The sequence below is a fragment of the Calliopsis andreniformis genome, unplaced genomic scaffold, assembly GCF_051401765.1.
Source record: "Calliopsis andreniformis isolate RMS-2024a unplaced genomic scaffold, iyCalAndr_principal scaffold0022, whole genome shotgun sequence".
NCBI lineage: Eukaryota > Metazoa > Arthropoda > Insecta > Hymenoptera > Andrenidae > Calliopsis > Calliopsis andreniformis.
In genome coordinates, this window is record NW_027480432.1 from 1,175,654 (window position 1) to 1,194,158 (window position 18,505).

The 18,505-nt window shown below is 45.0% G+C and overlaps 2 protein-coding genes across 15 annotated transcripts in view; both read left to right on the forward strand.

Moving 5' to 3' along the window:
• The first annotated feature begins 40 nt into the window (after positions 1-40).
• Positions 41-5,182, forward strand: Botv (tripeptidyl-peptidase 2). The gene is made up of 9 exons (XM_076390520.1): positions 41-634; positions 745-985; positions 1,065-2,663; positions 2,738-2,948; positions 3,022-3,278; positions 3,363-3,490; positions 3,559-3,835; positions 3,910-4,014; positions 4,084-5,182. Exons 2-9 carry the CDS (start codon positions 824-826, stop codon positions 4,186-4,188), a joined length of 2,844 nt encoding a protein of 947 aa, XP_076246635.1. The 5' UTR covers positions 41-634; positions 745-823; the 3' UTR covers positions 4,189-5,182.
• Positions 5,183-8,926: 3,744 nt separating this feature from the next.
• The window catches only part of Rim (Rab3 interacting molecule), a 49,223-nt gene continuing 39,644 nt past the window's right edge, over positions 8,927-18,505 (forward strand). For all 14 annotated transcript variants that reach the window (XR_013003188.1, XM_076391479.1, XM_076391483.1 and 11 more), the window contains exons 1-2: positions 8,927-9,192; positions 12,659-12,863. Coding sequence is in view for 13 of the 14 variants with exons in the window: in XM_076391479.1 (XP_076247594.1) it covers positions 9,083-9,192; positions 12,659-12,863 (315 nt within the window). In the remaining variant the exon portion in view is untranslated. The remainder of the gene's footprint in view (positions 9,193-12,658; positions 12,864-18,505) is intronic.

Genomic DNA, 18,505 nt, shown 5'->3' on the forward strand with positions numbered 1-18,505 from the left:
GTAATGCCACCAGACGTTACCGAAGGAAAGTAACTTTGGGAGTAATGTCGCGGGTCATTTAAAAAGATTACATTTAATTTGTCAACTGCCACACTTACGGCATGACAGGGTTAAAAAAAAGAACATAAGAAACATTGTATAATTTGGCCCAACATTCGCTGGTATTGATGCAAAGCTCTTTTTTCTTATGCGCTATAAAAGAAGAACGATGTTCATGTTCCACGAGAAACAATGGAAGGCTATCGTAAAATCGTAAATATTGTAGCGTGTAAATGAATAGTCATGCGTGAAGTTGTAAGAGCGTACGTCAAAGAGCTATTGAATAAACATTAGAAGGAAAACAATAATATAACACAGATATTTTCTAACTCTCGATGATTCCCTACGAATGGGGACAGTGTGGCGTAATTTTGACAACTATTACCGCATAATCTGTTAAGCCCAATCTCTTGTAGGAACGTTTGTCTAGAATAAATTACATTCTATTAAATCTGTCGTAATGATATTCACGAATATTCATGGTTCATGCGTAACAATCATCAGATAGAGTTGCTAAGAAATGTAAAGGAAAACAATTTGTGTTAGGTTACTAATCAATGATACCAGTAAAAATTCGACAATTATCATGTTTTCGGTGAGATTTAAGTTGATTGATACTTGAATTTAACATTTCTATCCATAAATGATTTTGATATTTTGGACAAATTGATGGTTTTGGATATATAATCATATGTTTACTTGCAGGACTACTCTATGGATTTACAAAACAACTTTAGTGGTTTGAGGTTTAAATAGCCATGAATGATAGTCTGCTATAGTCAGAATGGGAGGAAGTTCATTTGAATTAATTCCATTTCACCATCAAAATGGAACAGGAAGAGAAATTTGTCATTGGATAACACATATCAAATTATTTCGGATCATCATATTAACATCTGCAGTTTTATTTATCGTACCTTTATTTACTCATTATTATTTGTCAAAGGTACTGTTTTCTTCTAAAATATTTATAAGAAAATACCAAAGTATGACAAAATGATTTGACAATGAGATTCGTGTTACAGGTAGAATCTGGGTCTTCAGGCAGAGATATTTATCGCACATTTTCTACATTAGAAGCTTTTGAGGATTTTACTTCCATGAAAGCTTCTCAATTGAAAATGAGAATAGAAGAGATGTTACGTATTAAAGTTTCTGTAAATAATGAGCTTAGGGATTTGAGTGCAAAGAGGCAAAGGTTGCAAGTTGAAGTCAGTAGTTTAACCCAAAAAATTGATGAGTTGAAGCAAGAATTACTGCATCAACAAACAGATCTTGATAGGCTGAAAATTAGTGTTGAACAAGCACAAGTGGCTCAGAGAGAAGCAGTAGAACGGAATACACCAGAACTAGCTCCTCCCAAACGTATATTAATGGATTCTATTCCTGTGGTATTACCAAGTACAATACCGCATTCATGTAGAATGTATAATTGTTTTGATCACAGCCGTTGTGCATTAACAAGTGGATTCCCAGTGTATTTGTATGATCCAGATCAGTATTCTGTAGTAAATCCTGATTGGGATGTTGATGGATTTTTAAAAACTACGATCAAACAGACATTAGGATATAATCCACATCTCACTGCTAATGCGGCAGAAGCTTGTATATTTATAGTGCTCATAGGAGAAGCCCTTTCCACTCAACATAAAACTGATAAAAAATATAGGAAGTCTGTAGATGTGAAGAAATTGCATGCACTTCCTTATTGGGGTGGAGATGGTAGAAATCATGTTTTATTGAATCTAGCACGTAGAGATCTGTCTGTAGAATCTGGAAACATTTTTAGTAATATAGACACAGGAAGAGCTATTATAGTACAATCAACATTTTATAGAAATCAATTTCGTGATGGCTTTGATTTAGTTGTCCCTCCAATTTTGGGACCTCCAGGTGGTGATGTGTGGCAAGAGTGTGCACAAATGCTACCAGCAAGAAGGAAATATTTATTATCTTTCCAAGGAGAAATGAGATCTCCAAAAGTTATAACTATGGGCCATCAAACTGATGATGCTGATGTAGATTTAGAAAGATTAGTAATTGATGAGAATAATTTAGATACATTTATTATCCAACATCTGAAAGATATGAGCACTGGAATGACCATGGATAAATTCTTCATTCAGTTTGAATGTATACCAGCTTCAGAAGAAAGGAATGTAGTTGAAATTCTTGACTGGTCTCTGTGTGGAACTGAGTCTTCAAGGAAGGCCATATTGAAGGAATCTACATTTGCTTTAATTTTAGCACCTAGCAATGCTTCATTTATAACTACTTCATCTATGCAAGCTAGACTTTACGAAGCCTTAAGATCGGGATCTATTCCAGTCTTTTTAGGCGGCGATCAAATTTCATTGAGTTACAATGAAGTAATTAATTGGCGCAGAGCTGCAATTTTTCTGCCTAAGGCCAGAGTGACTGAAATGCACTTTTTATTGCGCGCTGTGCCCGACACTGATCTTCTAAGTATGCGTAGACAAGGGCGATTAATATGGGAACGATATCTAAGTACTGCACAAGGTGCAGTAGATACCATTGTAGCAGTTATTAGGGATAGACTTGGCATTCCTCCTTTACCAGCATCTCAAGCTGCCAGTCCAAGTGTCTTTAATGAAAGCTTTGTGGTAAATATTATGATATATAATTCTATTGGTTATTTTTCATTATATGTAACCACCTTATATTTATTACTTCGTAGCCTTTAAAATCAGATGCCATTATTGCTGAGCCAGAGGCTGAAGAAAGTTTGGGCCCTCTGGAACCGCCGTATCCATCTCCTGCTTTTAAGAGAAATTACACTACAATGCTGCTTCAAGGCCATGAGATTTGGAACGACTGGGTAGATCCATTTTACTTATATCCACAATTGCCTTTTGATACCGTCCTTCCTAGTGATGCGAAATTCCTTGGTAAATAAAATTAGTATTCATTGTGTTAGTAATGGAGTATACATACTATTTATTGAGGTTTCATGAATTGCAGGGTCCGAAGTTGGCTTCAGACCGATTGGTAAAGGTGCTGGAGGTGCAGGCAAAGAATTCAGCGAAGCCTTAGGAGGAAACTATCCGAGAGAACAATTCACAATTGTGATGTTAACTTATGAAAGAGAACAAGTTCTTATAAATTCTTTGGCTCGACTGTACGGATTACCATATTTGAATAAAGTGCTAGTGGTATGGAATAGTCCAAAACCACCTATGGAGGACTTAAAATGGCCTGATATTGGAGTTCCAATACATGTAATTTGTTAACTTATTTCATTGATAATACGGATAGTAATCTTTTTAAATTATTTTTGTGAAAAATTGATCCTTTCGCCGTAGGTTATAAAAGCACCTAGAAATAGTTTAAACAATAGATTTCTTCCATTTGATGCAATTGAAACAGAAGCAGTCCTTTCAGTGGATGATGACGCTCACTTAAGACACGATGAAATAATGTTTGGATTTAGGTAATTTCTTTATTATTTCTAATATTAGTGTGCAAAAAACTGACATAGAATTTATGCTGTATTTACAGAGTATGGAGAGAACACCGAGATCGCGTCGTAGGATTTCCTGGTCGCTTCCATGCCTGGGACCAAAATTATCACAACGCTTGGAATTACAATTCGAATTACTCTTGCGAGTTATCAATGGTTTTAACAGGGGCTGCATTCATTCATAAATATTATACATATCTGTATACTCATTGGCTACCGCAGGCCATACGAGATAAAGTTGATGAATACATGAATTGCGAGGATATTGCCATGAATTTCCTCATATCTCACATTACAAGGAAACCACCTGTTAAGGTACATAAATATTGTCTCTCAAATTTTGATGTGTTTTTTATTTCCAAATATTTACTTGTTATTACTTTGCTTAGGTCACATCACGTTGGACTTTCAGATGTCCTGGCTGTCCAGTTTCTCTCTCAGAAGATGACACACATTTTCAGGAACGGCATAAATGTATTAACTTTTTCTCTCAGGTGAGTAATATTTTATAATTTTAAAGAGTAATCTTAGTTCAGCTACTTTTATTCTTGATACTCTTTCAGGTTTTTGGGTACATGCCTCTTTTAAATACACAATATCGCGCTGATTCGATATTGTTTAAAACAAGAATACCACACGATAAGCAGAAATGTTTTAAATTTATATGAGGAAGTAATACGTACATGTGTATCTAGTAATCATTGTTTGATAGAATTTACATGGTTTTGATAAGATTTTGACTGAATTGGTACACATTTCCTATAAAGTATATTAATCCGTAAAGTAAATGTTAGAGAATTTTTTATCGCACTTTCTTTTTTATTACAAGTTTTTTTTATCGATGTACATATTGTTTGATTGTAATGCAAAATTAACTTTCGTGCGGAAGTTCAGTAGTTAAACAATGACTGTATAAATCTATTGTAGAAAATGTAGAACACACTGCAGAAACGTTTTTATCTCGTAATTCGCATACGTGAAGCTACACAGCGATTAATATTGATTAAGATCATTCTTTCACAATATGAGCCGGAACAGATGATATTGAGGATGTATACGATACAAATATGTACATATGACACACCCTATAAGAGTGAGCGAAAATATATTGATCTTCTTAATTTATTTGGAACAGACCAATATGACCGAAACTCTCAATGATTATTATAAATAGCGTGTGCAATAATCGAAATTGTAAATAAAAATAGCGCAATGCACTGCCTATCGAATGAATGTAAATACACGAATTAAGCGTAAATTATTATACATGATTACGTACGAGGGCAGTGCTGGCAAACGAGTGAAGTGTATGCAAATTTAAATTGGAGGAAAGTGCTCTTCATGCTGAAAAGTCGATTAATAGTATTCGTAGCAATATATCGCTGCTTTTCTTGAAATTTGTTTACTATTTATTAAATAATTGTCTGATTCAGTTGCGACAATATTTTTATTATTATTATGATATTGTAATGTGCCAAATTTATAGTAATTATTTACACTTGTATTTATCTTAAGATAATTTACTCTCAATTTTTTGCTACTTGAACCATCTATTTTTATCACATAATACTCCGAAATATTATTTGTAAATATATGTGTTGCACATCGATTGATTCTGTACTTTTAATACAATTATATTTGCATCTGTAACAAATACACAGACACAAGTAAACGTAGCAGTTTGTAAATTTAATTTCTATATTTAAATTCTGCATAATTGTTTGTAAGTTTAACCTGAAGTGATTTCAGGCCTGTATGCAACAAAATAAATATACATTATTTATGATTGTATATTAATTTAAATGTGATTTCTATGCAAACGTCGATGGAAGCAAGAGATCAAGATTTTCTGGCTTTACTCCAGATATCATTAATCATTCGTTCTCCTATATTGTGAGCCATAAAAACAGATACACGAAACAGGTTGGCAGAGCCTACTACTTTAGGGTCAGTGGTGGTTGGCAGATCATTTTAATATTATTCTCTTTGATTGATCGAATTTTAATACGTACTCAATCCTCGAGTAGACTTTTTCTTCTCGCAATCGTAAAGAAATGAATTGTACTCTACAGATTTTTCATTATTAACTTTCTAATTTAATGCTATATTATCAGAGTCGAAGGCAGAGTTAATTTTGTAGGCGCTATTTAAGTCAGTAGCTATATTATGTAATAATCAGACGCGTCAGTAGTATTAATACGCTCTTTGCCAGACACAGCCTCGGCACGCATCTTTCTAAAATTTCTCGTTCTATTTCATCATTTAATTATCTATTTCATTGCTCGATCACAAATCATGGTCCTTAAATTTCATCCTGCATCCAGTGTAGCTCATAAGGGATGCTTTCAATTTATGAGGAACTTAATCAGAAGAAATATCAAATGAAGTTTCATAACTGCTAAAGTTAAATTGCAGACAGTACCGATAGCGTCTCCAAGTTTTTACGAGCACTGCTTAAACTTGCCCGAATACGCAAGTCTCCGAGGTGGTCGAAAATTCCTCCAGAAACGAGGCTGAATTTCGGGCACCGAACCAACTATACCAAACTTTGTCAATGTCCGTCGACTGTTACGGTTAATGTCCTGGAATAACTAACCGTACTAACGAAACGGACTTTCCTACTCCGTTATTCACTCCGAGCAATAACTGAAGCGTCGTACAACACCGTGCGAGCCCTTTACCCCGAAATTCAGCTGGAATCGTCTCAGAGCTTCTGGATCGGCGCTCGAACCTATCTCCACCCGCACGATTCATAGTTTCCCGGGTTTCAGCGTTAGGGTGACGCGGTTCGATATCGTTCGAATTGGCCGCCAGAACGGCAAAAGTGGCACCGTTGCAGCGTCGGACCCCATTGGCTTCTGGTTCGATCAATACGGGGTTTTCCATGACGTAAGTGCGGCCTGTGGTCCTTATTGGTTCGGACGTACGCCGCATCCCATTATTTATTAAGACCGCATGAATGGAGGCTTTTCAACGATCCGTTCGGTCGGATCGGCAGACGCGCTGTCGCTCGAGTCTCGCCCCGTTGCAAAGGAACGAGCGCAAGGGGGTTGCTCTCGCGGGGCCCGTGTAAAATCCACGGGGACGTGGCCGCGAGCGACAGTCGTCCTTTCGGACGCGGTTCTGCCTGTCTCCCCACCTTGGTCCAGGCACATGCACACGGGAAACCGGAATTCGTGCAGGCAGGGTGGTGGTCCCGAATGGACAAACAGGCCGAGGAGGGGGTGTAGGCGTTCGCGCAACTGCGGTCGTACACACAAGCGTACGAACGGCTGGGTGTCCTCGACGGCGAAAGGTCTGCCCTTTGGTAGTCGGGCTCGGTTTTTTCATGGACGGGAGAGCCGATAGGAGCCGAGGCTGGCGGGTCGCGCGCGATTTCGACGCGAGAATCTGAACAGGAAGTCGATTCGCGGGCGGAAATTAGCCCCCTTCTAGGACCGGCCGTCTCGTTTCAACCCGTTACAGAGAGGGTTGGCGAGAGGCGCAGGCGGTGGCGAGCGAGGCGAGTAGAGGGAGGACGGGGCAGGGAGGGTGGCGCGTAGACGGTCTAGGGATAGGGCGAGGGAGACGAGCGCAGGTAGGGCAGGTAGAGGGAGAAGGATGTAGGCGAGTGTTGGTAGTAGGGGCGTAAGGGAAAGAGAGCGTGGTGCGAGAGTGAGGGACAGAGACGGAGAGAGCGAGCCGTCAGTGAGAGTAGTACCAATCGCGAAGCGTTGACGGACATAAGCGCGCTAGGGGTGTGGAGTAAGCTCATTCGTGTGTTGTTCTTGCGTCGAGCGTACCAGAGGAGAAACGCTGGAACACGGAAGTGAGAAGAATATCGTTCGTTCGTCGGCCATTCCCGTCACCGATTCGCCTGCTCGTCGCGTGTACGCGTGTGTAATCAGTGCGAAGGTCGGCCGAGCTGTCGTCGCAGAGTCGCTCGCGATAATACTATAAGTGGCTGTTTGAACCTGACGAGCGCTCAAGATAGAATACATATTCGGTCGAGGGAAAAGGCGACGGTTTCCTGGGGCTCGAGGAGGATCGAGCAGCTGACTGGATGAGTTAGGAAGGAAAAGCGTCGAGGACAACCGGTCAGCTGGGAAAACAGCTCTCGTGGGTGTGGAACGATCCGGTCTAGGGCGATTGATTGTGTGGGTGTCGCGGTCGCTGCAGAGACGTCGAAAAGCGCCATCGCCGAGTCGGCCGCCACGTGAATCGCGAGCAGCGAGTACTTGTGGCATTAAATATCGTTCGGGCTCGAGATATACATAGGCGATAGAGGATTCGAGTACACTAGCACTGGAAATTATGCCACTACGAGAAATAATCCCTTGGATCATGTTTATGGAATTTTGTTGACAACTCGTGACTCGAAAAATTGAAGTAGCCAAAAAAGGGTGTTTTCTATCGTGCTGGAGGGTCAAGAGGCAGACACCCAGTGACCCGTTTCTGGTTCGCAATCGATGGAATTTCGAAAATACACCTAAGGGAACGTAAGCACGAAGCCATTGATCATTCCTGATGATTCGTCCACGGCGAAGCACAAATTGATTTCGTCTAAGAGCTGACGAGCGTGTTCACCTGCAGACGTGAGTGTACAGAATCGTGTGTTCCCCTGCAAAGTTCAAGAACCTGGCCAGTCGGTGTGTACGGCAGGAACGAGTGCACCAAGAGCACCCGTGACCCGTTTTCCTTTTCAATCGATGTGCTCGTGAACTGGGCCGCTCGTGTCCGCTCGAAACCTCGAAACTCGGCGGCGGTGCGTCCAAACAGAGAAAAGAGGGTAAACAAAGCTCGAATCGGATCAACGGGGCGGCGAGGAACGGTCGAGAAGGGGATTCCTCGGGGCGCGTTCGAGCGTAACGAGGAAACGGTGCGCGCATTCTAACCTCGCAGCCGCCATCATATCGAGGACGCCCTGAAGAGGAAGCTTGTCGAAGGTCGGTTTCGAAGAGGGCTCGAGGACAGCCATCGCGTCGTTCCATGCTGGCTTCGAGCGGAGGACGTAGAGCAGAGACGGAAGAGAGAATGCGAGAACCTCCCTACAGCCTGTGAACATGATTTGTCATACAGATGTGGCCAGTGGTAATCGTACGACCAGAGACACAGAGGACGAGGACGGCGACGGTGACGAGGATCTCGCGGTGGTCAGCCAGCGTCGCGTCGATGCCTCGACGAAGCTGAACAGTCGCATGAGAGGCGAGAGGAAGGGGGCTGCCAGGTGGTGTGAATCGTCAACCCTTTTCCCTGCGGCCGGTCTGAGCACGGATCGTCGTGTCAGCCGTGCCTGTCAGCAGCGTTCAGCGAAACGTACGAAAGCGCGGGCACGAGCTAATCCCCGTCTGCCGAAGGCGTATTCGTGTTGTCGCGACCATCTGGTGCGATTACCAGGTGTCGGATGACTCCCCCCGTACTACGCAGCCTTCCCGTAGTCGTAGAAAGGACGCGATATCCTGTAGGAACGAGCGTTGTCGCGGTACCTCATCGTCGGCGTCGTCGGTGGTGCGCCGGCCCGCGCGTCGCGCCAAAGTCCTCGCGATTAGACCTTCCTGTGCACGTTCCTATCTTACGTCCGTGATGGCGGCTGTACCTGATATGTCCCACCTCACCGCCGAGGAGAGGAGCGCCATCGAGGAGGTTATGATAAGGCAGAAAGAGGAGGAGGAGAAGGAGAATGAGATTATGAGGTAGGTCGAGCCTTTCGCTGTGTTCCCTACTTCTGTCCGCATTAATTAACGAATGTGACCTTGCGTCCTTATCGTCGCGCTGTAATTTACTCTTGTTTTCTGGTTCTATTCCCTTTAAACGTCGAATAATAATTGCCACGAGGACTTCTACTTCCAATTTCCATTTTGAGTTCACTTTTTTAAGAGCTTTGTTTTTATACTGATTGAGAAATTTAGGTATTAAGAAGTCAATGAAGGAGTTTTTTAACTGAAAGACTCTTGGGTGGCTCCCCCAATAAACAAATAAATGCTCGACGAAGTCAGAGCGCGACGCGGCAAGTAGTATGAGTCTTCAATGGTCAGACACGGACGAGAGGGCTACAAAATGTGAACCACCACGCGTTAGTGATCGAAATTACTGATGAAACGATATCGGATCGATCGGATACATGTATTTCTTGACCATCAAATTGTCACCTCCACGATATGTTCCATCTATTTGCTCGTCTCACTTGCTTGTTAGTCCTTGACCGCTTTATATCTCTGATATCTTCTGTTTGGGTTTTCATTCTCTCGGATAATTATTCTGCCAGCTTCTTTCGCAATTAAAATTCTTCTTCCTTGTCAAAGATATTTTATCCTTTAAAAAGTTGTTAGAATTTCATTTAATTCTCAATTGGATATCTAAACCTGCAGGAACTTGAACATTGCGGTAAAAAGCCAAATGATCGTCACAAATTTTGTCTATTTTCCTGTAATGTTAGAACTGTTCAGTCCTCTTTAATGCCGATTTCGTAGCTGTTCATGCGAGATGCACTCAGTGACGGATACTGCAGCCTTCCTATTCGCATATAATTACGGCAGCTGAGTTCGTATTCGCAGAGAGGCGACGTCGAGGAAAATGGGCGCCGTTCTTCGAGGAAAGCGTTTTATTGATAGGTTGTCGCTGATGGAACACGGGAACGTGAGAAAGCAGCCAAGAGGGAAGGAGAGACAAAGAGCAGAGGGTAATGCGGGAGGGGGTTGATCGAGAGAGCGAGAGACAGTCGAGAAAAGACTGAAAGAGAGAGAGAGAGAGAGAGAGAGAGAGAGAGAGAGTAATGAGGAAAGCGTGCTTCGCCATACGGATGCGAGATCATGTAATGTGAACGACAAGTACGTGTAGAGACGCATGTAAAATGCAAGGCAGCAAGCCTTGACGTGGCTCAGTAACGAGCTGCTGCAGTTGCATAGGGTATGCATAGGGTATACAGCTGCAGCTCGTGGATGGAGTGTGAAAGAGGCTGGATTGGCACGGTAAATTCTTGGATGCTTGAAATATAGAAGGTGGCGAGTTTTAGCGCGGCCACGCACTGAGAAACGACCGCCGGCTGTTCTCTTTCTCTCGAAACTTCCAAGCTCCTCGACGACTGGACCCTTTGATATCTCGCGATAATTTTAGTTCCCCCTATAGATGACAGTCTCGCTTACGTATTGGAAGGCGATTCGCTTTGACGAGTAAAAATAGACGTAACCTTTCCGTCTTTACGTGGAACCTATTTTGCACGCGTACCGCGAATCGATGGAATTTTTTTTCCACGTAAATCAGAGTACAGGGTAGCAAAGTATTTCAAGTTTTTTGGTAATTGACGATCCCCTTTCCCTTTATCTGCTCGTTCGAGTTCCGCCAGAGATCAATATCCGCGGTGGAAATGATGAAACTCCGCGGAAAAGGCATAAAAAATAGTGTCAGTACGAACGGCGGGTTTTCAAAAGTTCCGAGCAAGGATTCTTTGTTGGAGGTGGTAACGTGGCTCGTGTGAAAAGTGTTGCGCGTCGAGGCCGGATTTTTGTGGGACAGAAAAGTCGCGCGCGCGAATCACGGAGGTGTTCGTTAAGTAACCTACATTTCTCCGCTCGGTTCTCCGCTTTTGATCTTACCCTTTGTCACGGAGGGATATTTTTTTCGCGTGACGGATAGCCAGTCGACCCGTAATCGAACAGCGAGCGAGCTTCGCAATCGTTGCGTGCGCGAGAGTCGCGCGATTATTGGTAAAGTAATTAGAGGAACGTAGGCGGACACGGTGTACTTTGCGACATGCCACCGCGACGACCTTTCACTTGATCGGCAAACTCGAGATTTAGGTTACTGCTTGCCGCGAATTTCCGCTGAGTGCTCGAGTCGCTGTTGTACTTAACCCAGGTGAAATTCTGGAAAGTAGACGGCGATCCAAAGGAATCCTAGCACGTTCTTGCTTCTCTGTTATCTCGAGGATCCAACTTTGAACTTATAAGTGCCAACAACCTTTCGGTAGAGCTTGGAATTTCCGTACACGCGACCTAGAGACCGAGACTTCCGGTCGAAAAGCTCTAGATTCGTGCCAAATGCTTCTGCATTCCTCTCGTCCCCTATACAATGGCGCTAACCTACTTGGCTTGAGAATCGCTTTACCTGGACCGACTCGAAGTGTCTTTCCCTTGTGATTACGATGGTTAACGTTGTTTATGAATTCCCCTTGGAAGCTTCCTTCGACCCTTGAGTTGCGCTTGTCTATGCAACTATCGATCACGTGAGGGAATGCTGAAAGGAGTTCCTCTAATTTCTTTGATAATAAATTCACTCTTCGAAGTAGAACCATTCGTTGACTCGTACTACTTGTAATTTTTATCTCGTCTCTTCTAATCGACGGATCTTTTCTTGCATTTAATAAACTCTTAGAACATTTCAATCAAGTATTTCTCTTTAAAAATCTACTGCGTTATTATTCGACAGATCCTCACATCACGTCCTTGCCGGCTGTTATCGTTCAGGATTTCGCATTTGTGCGACACGCAAAGATCAAGACTATAGACTAGTTTCCAAGAACCTTGTTTGCTTTCCTTCGAAATGCAGTTTCGTCATATTATCAAGGATATCGCTAGGAATTCTTGAACGTTTGACGGCTGTTGGTTTCTTGGTTCTCGAAAGCCGTGGCGAATAAGAGACGAGTGGCGAGCAGAGGGTGGGATATCGCGGTGCGACGAATTAGCTGCGCCAGTGGAATTAAGTAGCTGTGTCTAAACGAAATCATACCGAGGGCAGATAAAAGTGGGCCGGGAAAGCGCGGTGCAGGAGTGCAATTTGCGGAAAAAACGCGGCTCGACCGAGGACGGTTGTTGGCAGTACTTTAATCGTGGAGGACAGAAATCTAAGCATAGAATTACTCGAGCTTTCGAAATCTCACACGGTGATAAACAATAAGAGGAATTAATTGAAACTAATTAAAGTTTTCCACGGTAGAAATTAAGACGATCAGCAACAGATTCCGGCTCAGTCAGTTTGAAATTCGTTTCAGCGAGAGGAGCAAGTTCGCTTGGAAGTTGGTAGAACGCGAGGAAAGGGGAGCCACCCGAGGGGGTTGGTTTATTAGTTGAAATATCGGACGGGCACGATCCCCCGTTGTCGTCAAACTTTTCTCTTCTCTATTATTCCCCAGCAAGTAATTTCTGTGGCGTTTGTTGTTCGCAGACGAAAGCAGGACGAGGTGAAGATCCTCGAGGAAAGGATACGGGCCTGCTCGGAGCAACACAAGAAGGCGGGAGTAGAGCTGCACGCCACGTGTCACATATGCCTGAAAACCAAGTTCGCCGCCGGCGCCGGCCACATCTGCAACTACTGCAGCATCCGGTGCTGCGCACGCTGCGGCGGAAAGGTCAATCTACGGTCGAACAAGGTAGGGGTGAGATTCGGAAAAGAAGCGGGAAGATATATCGCACGGTGGAAACGTTGCGCCCTCTAATTCCCTCTGTTTTCTTATCCATGGTCGCGTTTAACCCTCGACTGGTAATGTCGTCGAATGGAAATTAACTTGTTAACCGCGTTGCTCCATCAACCGAAACGTCTTTAGGGTACCTCAAATTGTACGCTGCTGGCTTCAACCATTATTTACCTTATACGTGGAACTTGTTATTTTATTTCGGTGCACTTGTAATTATTTTATGCGCAAGGGGTTCCTGAATTGTTTGCAAGAAGCATCTCTCTAGTTAGAATCTTTCCTCATTTTTTTTTTATCTCTTGAGCTGAAAATGTCCGTAGGAAATTCAGTTGATTTCACAGCGAGGCAACCAATGAATCCGTTATTTTTCTTTGAATTATGGAAGCCACTTAAATTTAGTGAACATTCGCATTTTGAGGGATCACGAGTTTTGTTTGTCACCACGGTGGCCAGGACTGCGACCAAAAAAGATTCATTACCTAAATGAAGGGATCAAAGGAAATCCTCTATGACGGTGGTATTCGGTGCGCGAGCAGCGGAAACGCTTCGCTCTCGTGACATTTCGAGCTTCTGCCTTTTCACAGAGGGACAGAAAATCCAGATAAATCCTTCGCGCGCGGAAATATTTAAATTTCAACTGACAAACGGCGTAATTTATCGAGAAAAAGTCGGTTATATGATACAACGAGTTCAAGTTCCGGCCAAATCAACGACAGTCGTGAATTCAGAAGCTATTCATTAAACTTGAGGAAAACGTTCGTACAGGGGGTTAACGAGAAACGTCACCGATCGATAATCGAGATCGTCGATCGCACACACGCAAAGGTCCGCCGTGGCCGATGCAAATCGATGTTTTCATGGCGTGAAAACCGCCCGAAGTCATTGGCTCTTTGCCCCTCTCATAACATTGATCAATGGGATCTCCGAGCGAATCTTCACGCTCCTAGGTGCTCCTTCGAACTCCTATCTTTCGTCGTTATACATCTCGCCTATATCCAATTCGCAGACTTTGGCTGTTCATCGAACAGCGAGCAGAACCGCGTAATTCGCCCCGATATCGGCCGCGATAGAGTAAATAAACCGATCCCCTCCTTTCCAAATGAAATACAGCGTAGTGGTTAATCCAGTGAAAAAGTTCTTGGCGGAAAATGTCGCGATACGGAGGGGAATTACGCAGTGGAAATGTCAACTTCCTGGAAGCGATTAAGAGCAGTCGTATCGCGAAAGACGATAACCGGCGCGTATCGTCGCGCGCCGCTGAAATACGTGGAAATAATTGACCTATAGCGAGGTGCCCTCATCCCGCCTGGCTACACCAATTAACCCTTATCGCGGACGCGTGTACTCGCTGCGCCCGTGGGCGTAATGCCATCGCTAAATAGCCGTCCACCGAATACGTTTCCCATTTATACCCCGGTATTTCCCCGGCCGATCGCGCAATTTCCACGGGATTTTCATCAATGGGAATGAAATAGCGCGTACGGATCGCGTTCCAGGGCTTTCCGTGCTTTTATTTTACACCTCGTTGTCGCCGAGGTCGAATTGCCCACAGCGTTTGTTGTCCCACCGTCCGTTGCCGATATATTCTGTCGTTCGTTTAAGAGTTATTTATTCGTATTTCCCCGCGGGACGGGCGAAGAGTAATTTAACTTGGTTTATGAGAGCATTATGTATCCGTAACCGAGAAAATAAGAGCGGCGGGTACACGTAGAGGGGTTGCGCGCGCGTTATTCTAGCCGGCGAGTGGTGGTATAATAATAGAGGCAGACGCGCAGAACTTCGGCTTACAACTTCCTGTAAGTTTATTGGTTTTCGCCGTACTTTCGCGTGGCTCAAGAAATGGAGGTTACCTCGTCGCTTTTCCATCCGTGTATTCTCTCAGAACAGAAGCTGCCAACTATTTATGCTGCTTCTAGGAACGTTTCCCCACTCTTCGCAAAATAATTTCAATAATATCCTACTTAAAAATATCGCTGGAATATATTCCACAGTTCTCTAATAACCGTCGAGTTCATAGAACATGATCCAGCGAGTGTTCAAACATCTGATTTAATATGCCCGAAAATCCAGCCGGCGATGGAGCGGAACGCACACGAAACCGCGCATACACGCAGGGAAAGGGGCTGCGAGCTGGTCGTAGTAGCTCGTCCCGCGCACGTACTCCCACACAATCCTCCAGGGCCACACGCAAGTACGATGATAAACGTCACGGCGCGCGTTACGACATCATCGATCCGAGTGGAACGCTCGTACGTTTCCTCGCCGTCGGGGACTAGCCACGACGCAACCTTCGTTGTTTAATTATGCTTGCGAGCAAGGGGTTCTTCGATTCGTCAAACCTCAGGGCCCGAACGAACCCCCGAGAGGCGAAGGCCCCTCGTTTCTGATCGCAGACGATTGCCAGTGTTACGACCACTCCTTTGTCCCTCCGTCTTGCTTTTTTCCCTTTTCCTCGTCGCGGTTTTAGGCTTGCTGCGTGGGAGCCTATGAATGGGGCGCGTCCCTGCGTGACGTCACTGACCGTGCAAGGGGGTAGGGGCTGGAGTCAGGAATGAAGCGCGGGGTGGAAGAAAGTGTGGGTGGCTGTGGATGAATGTTGGCCGCCGTGCGCGGGGGGAACGTGACGCAACATATTGATCTAAGTTTCGTAGGGAGGGTTACAGTCCATAATAGGGGAGCGGGAGGGAGGGTGGATGTATTCCACTGGAGGTGCCTGGTAAATTTACGTTGTTCTTCGTTTTGACGCGGTTGGCTCTTGTTTGGGGCCGCTGATTGGGGAAAGGAAACCTGTGGTCTCCTTTTTACGCGAAAGGATTGATGGAGAGAGGGAATGGAACAGAATAACGTGTATCTTGGGCAAGAAAATGAAGGTGTGGTAGCATGTTCCTTGAAATGATAGCAATTCAAGTACTGAGTAGTGATTGATAGAGGGAGGTATTAAAGAGTAATTGTCCAGGGAATTGTCTCCCTATAAATCTAGAGAAGGAGAAAGATACAAGTTTAGATTCTCTCGAGATTGCACGTGTCACTGATGTCACGTTGGCATAGTTGGCGTTGTCCACCGAATTATGGCGATTTTCGATTACCGATTCGTCGTTCCAAAATTACTGAGGGTCCAGAAGGCACCCTGGCACGCGGACGCGAATAGCTGTTGAGATCCATGAGACACGGCGGTCCGATGGTCCAAGGCTATGCGCCTATCTATTGTGAGCTTGCATGCGGCCGAATGCACGCGTGTATCTCTGGTATTTATGTCAGAAGAGCGAGGACTGAGGGTAATTTTAATCGAAGTATCCTTCGTTCCAATACGGCATTCCTCCTCGCATCTCGAAACAGAGTGGCTTCTGCTCCTCTATTAAAAATCAGCGTTTTCATCCAAGAAACCTCCCCAGAGGTAACTACAAGTCAAATTTCTGGGCTCTCAAGTTTCATGTCTCTTGAAAAAGTTCTCCAGATAGTCTAGTACAGGGTTTCTCACAAGTTGTTCGAAACGACTGGCAGAATGACACTGCGAGTCCTCGGCTGGAGAATGATTAAACGCGCACTCGCGTGATCGGCCGCAAGGAATCGCGGCTGCGTCTCACATAAATAAGCCGCTGCTAGTCGAAAGTTCCACGAAGTTTCAGCTAGTTGGGCTCGTCGAGGCATCTGTCGTTCCTCGACTAGCTTCTTCCCCCTCGGTGGGCCAACGGGCAATCGAGATCTCGGCGTGTATGTAGGGCAACTGAAAAGTTCGGACGGCAAAGTTCGAGCTCGTGACGCTAATGCACGGGGATCTTGTGGCCTGGTGAAAAATCGAGAAGCGGAAAGGTCGAAGTTGTTGTCAGAGACATAAACCATCTCGAATGGAACGATCGCGAAGACTTTGCATGGTAATTAGCTGTTTACGTGGGCGTGCACGCCCACCAGTTTCTTTTATACGTATAATCGGACATCAGCGATTCTCTTATTAGCGGGAGCTTGCCTCAGCCTCCACCAATTCTCGATACAGAAGCGTACTGATTCTATAAATTTTCTAATTAACTTGAATTTTCTTTAATGTATTTTTAATAACAGCCGACGTCGTGCTCAATTATTCCGTCTCGCTCAGACGCGAAAGGATTTCCATAACCCAGGGAAATTGTACTATCAAAGTGTCCGCCTCTTGGTTTCCTTGAAACTGGTATCGTCCCTAAGCATGATTCCAAGTTAAAGTTGAAAAGACTCTGAATGCGACGCGGCTTGTTGGACGGTGTGGGCGCTAGTTGGGTTGAAGGGTCGTCTGAGCACTGATGCCACTCGCCGCGCAGACTTTATTATCTGAAAACTGAAACTCTTGTTCACTATCCTCCTGCTCTCCCCTTCGAGATATCTTCGCTCTGACGGCATTCAGCGGTCGCTGCTTCAGCTTCTCTCGTATTTCAAAGCTGCTCCTCTTGTGCTCGACCATTCGGCCGTGTCTCGTTAGAAATTGAAAAGCTCGCAGCCGAGCTGCTTTCGTAGACTGACGAAAATTCTGATCAACGAGAAACACTGACTCCGTTTCTCCTCGCGATCGAAAGAATCCACTGGATCGAGAATCATTGGTCAACCAGTACAATAATTTATCGCGGAGCGTTATAGAAGGTAGCGCGTTATTGCCGGCGTGGCGAGTTATCGGATTGGCTTGAACGAGCGTATCGATCCTGGCTTCTGTACTCGAGGCAACGGAACATCAACGTCCACGGCGATGTCTCTGTGTAGTCGTCGTCGTCGTTGTCGTCATTGTCTGGTCTCGGCTGGCGACGGCGTTCCCTACAGTTGACACAGGCTGCGTACACAAGGCCGTGATAAAGTAATCTGAATTAATTGGCCTCTAATTAATTAACGCAAATCACCGAGCCGACTCGCCTCCAGACGCCAAACTAATGATCATTTACGTTACGGCTGAACACGCAGCGCCGTGTTCCCATTCCCTTGGACCACCACCCCTGGTCCCTGGCGGGGGGGAGGGTACAGACGACTCGAGGACCATCCCTTCCCTCTACTGGCCTCTGTTTCTCTCTTTTTAGGCTGGAGAAAATAGCGCACACGTACGTACGTACGGAATGTTCGGCGGGTGGGCGAACAGGGTGTTGGTAGCACGGGAATGAGCGAGGGTGGTGGAAAGGGGTTGAGCTCTTGACATATTGCTACCTAGGCAACTCGACGAAGTGCTCTTCAGGTTCTCCCTGCCTCCGCCTATCTTTCCTGCTTCGTTTCTCGCTCTCCCTCCCTCTCACCCTCCATCCCCCAGCCCCGTCCCTCAAGTTCTTTCTTTTTTTTCCACCCGTGCACCCTTTCTCTCTTTTTTCCTGTTCGGTGCACTCTCTGTTCCATGGACGGGCTGTCAGTCTGCAGGGAGATTCGGTCGGTAGTGCGAGGCCGCCGAAACGGCCGCTCCAACTGACGCGCGTTCCTCGCTAGCAGGCGATTCGCGCGCGATCGAATCTCGGTAGTACCTCATGGGTGTTTTCGTTCGTCCATCGGGTTCGTTGCTTCCTCCCGTTTCCTAAAGCCTCTGACTCCACTGACCCATATTTTCACGAGCGAACGGAGCCTCGCGATGGACGTTCTCGAATCGCGCAGAGAAACTGGATGGT

Coding starts and splice junctions, on each gene's coding strand:
- Botv (XM_076390520.1), top strand. CDS start 824: ATGGGAGGAAGTTCATTTGAATTAATTCCATTTCACCATCAAAATGGA. Junction 986..1,064: donor CTCATTATTATTTGTCAAAG/GTACTGTTTTCT, acceptor TTCGTGTTACAG/GTAGAATCTGGGTCTTCAGG. Junction 2,664..2,737: donor TCTTTAATGAAAGCTTTGTG/GTAAATATTATG, acceptor ATTACTTCGTAG/CCTTTAAAATCAGATGCCAT.